The 6,131-nt window shown below is 39.0% G+C and overlaps 1 protein-coding gene across 1 annotated transcript; it reads left to right on the plus strand.

Annotated features, from left to right (window-relative positions):
- Nucleotides 1-708: 708 nt before the first annotated feature.
- SLITRK6 (SLIT and NTRK like family member 6) lies at nucleotides 709-5,532 on the plus strand. Its single transcript, XM_064143906.1, has one exon. It carries the CDS (start codon nucleotides 709-711, stop codon nucleotides 3,229-3,231), a length of 2,523 nt encoding a protein of 840 aa, XP_063999976.1. The 3' UTR covers nucleotides 3,232-5,532.
- Nucleotides 5,533-6,131: the final 599 nt, after the last annotated feature.

Below are 6,131 nucleotides of genomic sequence, written 5' to 3' on the forward strand. Positions count from 1 at the left end.
CTGCTTCCTTTTCAGTTTTGGGGCACAAGGACTGCAGAAGAAAGACCTTTGGGTTTACATACATAATACAGAACCAAAGGAGAGATTCCCTGCATCTTGACTGAATGGGCTTTTGTTCACATTATTTTGTGGAACCAAACCAAACCTTCTTCTTTCTTCAGCCGCTGGACAACGATAAGTTGAGCTTACCAAGGTACTTTTCAACTTTGCAGCACTGTATGATGACACAAAGAAACAATAGAAAATGTTTTGTTAACCTTCATATGACCTGTTCAGGGTAGTAACTTCTTACTGCTGTGCGCTGGCAGAACTCTACACGGTAGATAAATAAAGAAAAAACCCGCTCCTGATTACCTCCTGTTTTGGTGCATCAGCATGAAAGTACTGAAGCAAACCCTTATGACTGTGTTGATAGATTCAGTACATTACTGTAAGTATGTTTGGTTAGAAAATCAATCAAATGTGTTTTCCCAATGTGATACTGCTTGAAAGTGAGGGTAGCTTGACGACAAGTACTAGCAATGGTTATTGCTTCTCCCCGCCCCAGGAAAAAAAACACATGCAAACAAAACCAACCCATGAAATAATGAATCTATTGCTTTTTTTCCCCTTTTTTTTTCTTCCCTCCCTCCCTCCCCCCCCCCCCCCCCCTTTTTTTTTTTTTTTTTTTTTTTTCTCATTTCTTCTTTATAGAATCCACTGGGCAAAATGAAGCTGTGGATTTTTATTCTACATTCAGTTGTGATCGCATCTGATCCTTTCCAGTCACAGTCTCCTTTTTCTTCGGTCAGAGGATCTTGCCAGAGGTTGTGTTCCTGTGAAGAAAAGGATGATACCATGGTTATAAACTGTGAAGAAAGAGGTATCAAGTTGGTATCAGAAATAAATGTCCCACCGTCACGGCCTTTCCATCTTAATCTGCTAAACAATGGCTTGACTATGTTACATGTCAATGATTTTGCTGGCCTTGTCAATGCTATCTCTTTACATCTTGGTTTCAACAATATTGCAGATATTGATCCTGGGGCTTTCAATGGTCTCAGCCTTCTAAAGCAACTTCATATCAATCACAATTCTTTAGAAACACTTAAAGAAGATACGTTTAATGGATTGGAAAATTTGGAGTTTCTTCAAGCAGACAACAATTTCATCACAGTGATTGAAGCAAGTGCCTTTAGCAAGCTCAACAGGCTTAAAGTGCTTATTTTGAATGACAATGCCATTGAGTATCTTCCTCCAAACATATTTCGCTTTGTGCCACTGACCCATTTAGATCTTCGTGGAAACCAGTTACAGACACTGCCTTACGTTGGGTTTTTGGAACACATTGGTAGAATACTAGACCTTCAGTTGGAAGACAATAAGTGGGCCTGTAACTGTGATTTGCTGCAGCTGAAAATATGGCTAGAAAACATGCCTCCTCAGTCAATAATAGGTGATGTCGTATGCAATAGTCCTCCAGTTATCAAAGGCAGCATCTTAAGCCGGTTGAAAGAAGAATCACTTTGTCCCACGCATCCTGTCAACGAACTTGAAGATCCTTCAGGGTCTCTGCCCTTGGTTGTAACCACCTCTGTCAGTGAAAGTCACCTATCAACTAAGGTGATTCCTATCCTGAAAGCTCCAACTAAAGAACCAAGTTTAGTGCTTCATACTTCAAAGCCTACTACTCAGTTTCCAGGAATCTATTGTCCCATCCCCTGTCACTGCACCAGCTATATGCTCTCAGGAGTTCTCATGCACTGCCAGGAGAGAAACATTGAAAGCTTGTCTGACTTAGGACCCCCTCCTCCAAATCCTAAAAAGCTTATTCTAGCTGGAAACATTATTCAGATGTTACTGAAATCAGATCTTGTGGACTATGCCACCTTGGAAATGCTTCACTTGGGGAACAATCGTATTGAACTCCTTGAGGAAAGATCCTTTATGAATCTGACCAGACTGCAGAAATTATATCTCAATGGTAATCATCTTACAAAGATAAGTCAGAATCTCTTTCTTGGTCTTCAGCACCTTGAGTACTTGTACCTTGAATATAATGCAATCAAGGAGATCTTGCCAGGAACATTTAATGCGATGCCAAAACTTAAGGTCCTTTACTTAAATAACAACCTTCTGCAGACTTTGCCACCTCACATCTTTTCAGGTGTTCCACTTGCCAGATTAAATCTGAAAACAAATCAATTTGCTCATTTGCCTGTGAGCACTATCTTAGATGAACTGCATATGCTGGTACAAATTGAACTTGAAGACAACCCGTGGGACTGTACTTGTGATTCAGTTGGGCTTCAAAAATGGATACAAAAACTGAGTAAGAATACAATGATGGGTAATATTTTTTGCAAATCTCCAGGACACCTAGCCAAAAAGGAACTGAAATCCCTTAATAGTGAAGTCTTGTGTCCAGGTCTAATAAACAGCCCTGCCCTACCAACACGTGCCAGTTCTGTAGTTGTGACAACTTCGTCTACCACTACCAACACTGCAGACACCATCCTCTGGTCCCTTACAGATGCTATCCCACTTTCTGTTCTAATATTAGGACTTCTAGTTGTCTTTATAACTATCGTATTTTGTGCTGCAGGAATAGTTGTTCTTGTTCTGCATCGGCGGCGAAGGTGCAAAAAGAAACAGGTGGATGAACAAATGAGGGATAATAGCCCAGTTCACCTGCAGTACAGCATGTATGGGCGCAAGACAACACACCACACAACAGAGCGCCCAGCTGCAGGGCTCTACGAGCAGCATATGGTTACTCCCATGGTTCAGGTCTACCACAGCCCATCCTTCAGCCCCAAGCATACTGAACAACAGGAGGAGGGAAGCGAGAAGGAAGCTAACGATTGCAAACATCTCTGCCGAAGTCTCCTGGAAAGAGAGAACAGCTCACCTCTCATGGGTTCAAATGTCAAATATAAAGCTACAGATCAGTCTGCTGAATTCCTGTGTTTTCAGGATGCCAGCTGCTTGTATAGAAACATTCTTGAAAAAGAGAGAGAACTGCAGCAGCTAGGGATCACGGAATACCTAAGGAAAAATATTGTTCAGCTCCAACCTGATATGGATGTCTGTTATCCTGGAACGCATGAGGAGCTGAAGCTGATGGAGACACTCATGTACTCCAGGCCAAGAAAGGTTTTTCTAGAACAAACTAAGAATGAGTATTTTGAACTCAAAGCTAATTTACATGCTGAGCCTGACTACCTGGAAGTCTTGGAGCAGCAGACGTGAAGTGATAGTGTGTTGGGCTGGGTCCAAATTTCTGTAATTCTATTTTAAGTGGGAACTGTTGGAAATAAAAGTGCCTTCTTGTAACATGTCAACAGTCAGAACGTAAGCACAGCAGTAATCCTAGTGAAAAAAACCAACCTCAGGGATAACTGTGGGAAGCCATGGAGTTGTGTGTAGGCAGTATGTCTCATTCCAAGTTGAACGTGAACTTTGTGAGACTGAACTGTATGTGGAAGATTGCTTATTGCTGTATTCCTAACTGTGGGGAGCCATGGAGTTGTGTGTAAGCAATATGTCTCATCTCGAGTTGATCATGAACTTTATGTGATTGAACTGTACGTGGAAGATTGCTTATTTCTAACTGTGGGAAGCGATGGAGTTGTGTGCAGGCAATATGTCTCATCCCAAGCTGAACGTGAACTTTGTGTGATTGAACTGTATGTGGAAGATTGCTTATTGCTCTGTTCCTAACTGTGGGGAGCCATGGAGTTGTGTGCAGGCAATATGTCTCATCCTGAGTTGATCATGAACTTTGTGTGACTGAACTGTATGTGGAAGATTGTTTTTTGCTCTGTTCCTCAACATTTCTGAAAGTTGTGCATGGCACTCTCCATTTTGTATGCAACCTATGAGAAAGTATTTCTTACCTTTTCTGTTCTGGTTTGCTTGCTTCTTTTCCCCCCCCCTGTTTTCATCAGGTTTAATTAGATTCTTTATCTTGTTTTAAGAAACAAAACCAAAAGAGGCAAACAAAAAAACCCCACAAAAACCAAAACACACCTGTGTTTGCAGTTACAAGGCTAGGGTGGATTGGTTAGGTTAGTATAAGCACTGCATACATGTCCATTGTCTACAACCACACCTAACATACTCTGGCAGTAAATACGAAAGGAGTTGAAGTATCGTCATAATAAATGCCAGTTAGAATATTCTGGTAGTAAATGTGGAAGGAGTTGAAATATTAAATGCCAGTTAAATATACCCCACAAATTGACAACAATAGCAACAAAAAAACAACACACAGACAAAAATATTTCTGTGTATGTACCCAGAGCCTGCAGATGTTTAAGTGTTTTATGCAGAATGTCATACAGTATTGGTATGTAGAAGAAGAAATACATAACTGTGTTTACCCATCCACTCCAACCAATAAAAAAAGCAAGTCTTTTGCTGCTTGCCCTATTTGATAGCTTTACTTAAGTTTGGACAATCATTTCTTGAGCTGCTGCTAGAAAATCTCGTGCATCACTGGTGTCTCAACTCATAAACCTGGGCAATTTGAAAATTCTACTGAGAATCAGCTGTAAATATATTACTGTGTCTAATAAGTTCAAATTTTATATATATATATATATAAAACCAGCTTCTGGTTTTCCTTTATTCTTGGAGGAATTTAGTTTGCTGTGGTTAGGAAATTCCAAGTGCAAATACAGATTCTGTCTCACATCCTACCCAAAAGGAGCTCCCAGACATGATAACTACAACAATGTATACACCTGAGAAAGAAGAATAGTATTTAGATAATTGTACAAACCCAAAATATGTTCTATTTTATGAAATTAGATGAAAAATAAAGTGTTGTGGAAAAAAAATAGGTTAAAAGATAGTAGAAAGCTGAATGTTTATTTTTGCAATGAATTGTTGCTAGATTTATATTTACTATTTATTATGTGTATTTTTTTTTGTTTGTTTAACTCATGAAAAAAAAAAAAAAAAAAGCTTATTCCTGGCTGCCTTTCAAGCAAATCAAGAAACTACTCTCTACCTGTGGAAGGAGGAAAAAAAAAAAGAAAGATTAAAAAAAAAATTAGTTTTTAAAAGGTCTTTTTCTTAAAGGTCACTTTTGAATGGAGGAAACAATTCCTGCATGCACAAGTTTGGAACTGTTTGGAAATTAAACACAGTGCTTCTCACTCTTGTCATATGGACAGAAGTAACTCTCCCAGTAAAACCCCTCAGTTTCTGTGCATGACTTGACATGCTGCCAAAACACAAATTCTGACCTGCTTTTATCTTCCTCTAAGCAAATCTTTTGTAAACTGACTATGCATGACTTTTTCTTCCTCCCCCCCCCCCCCTCCAATTTCTATTTGTAGAGTAAAGGATCATCTTAATTACTCCATGTCTACATATGTATGTTAAACTGAACAACTGAACACTTGATAAAATGAAAGTAAAAAGAAACCTTCTTTAGTTTGGTATGCTGTTGATGTTTTACCTATTTGTATATACAAATGTGAGCTCTTCCTGTTCTTTGTACATATGTTGCTGAAAGAAAATTTGACTATGCTACCTGTGAAAGGCAGAATCTCAGTTCTTTCAAATTTGCATAGAAATAATGACTTTGGTGCTATACTAATTTCTGTAATCTGAGTATCTGTCAACACTGTCTCTGTTAACAAATCAACTTCCTTATAGATGTTTTTTTCAAATGCCATCAGTTTGCTATAAAAGTCAAATTTGCTGGCTTCAACAACTCAAAACATCACTTGAGAATAAGTATTATTTCCCCTTTTCATGACTAATAATAGTTTAGTTTTAAATAGATGTGTGTTTAGGAGGATTAGGAAGAGTAAGTCTGGTGAAAGTATATTTCATAGAATCAGTCAGGGCTGGAAGGGACCACAAGGATCATCTAGTTCCAAGCCTCCTGCCATGGGCAGGGACACCCTACCCTATTTGTTTCATTGCTATCTTTTTTGCAGACAAATAATGCTAGATATTCCTTGTGCAGGTGAGGGTGAGATGAAAGGGAAAATACAGCTACATTAGTTTTATATTAACTTCATCATCTGGTGTTATCTTACCTGTACTTCCATGTACAAAACATCTGAATGGCTCTGCAGTTATGCCATAGAACCTAGGGAAAGCCATGCCCTGATGTTGAGGAGCAAATGAAG

Source organism: Pogoniulus pusillus, chromosome 5 (genome assembly GCF_015220805.1).
Source record: "Pogoniulus pusillus isolate bPogPus1 chromosome 5, bPogPus1.pri, whole genome shotgun sequence".
In the NCBI taxonomy this organism is placed as follows: Eukaryota; Metazoa; Chordata; class Aves; order Piciformes; family Lybiidae; genus Pogoniulus; species Pogoniulus pusillus.

What these genes read in the sequence shown, in the direction of transcription:
- SLITRK6 (XM_064143906.1), top strand. Translation starts at nt 709, where the DNA reads ATGAAGCTGTGGATTTTTATTCTACATTCAGTTGTGATCGCATCTGAT.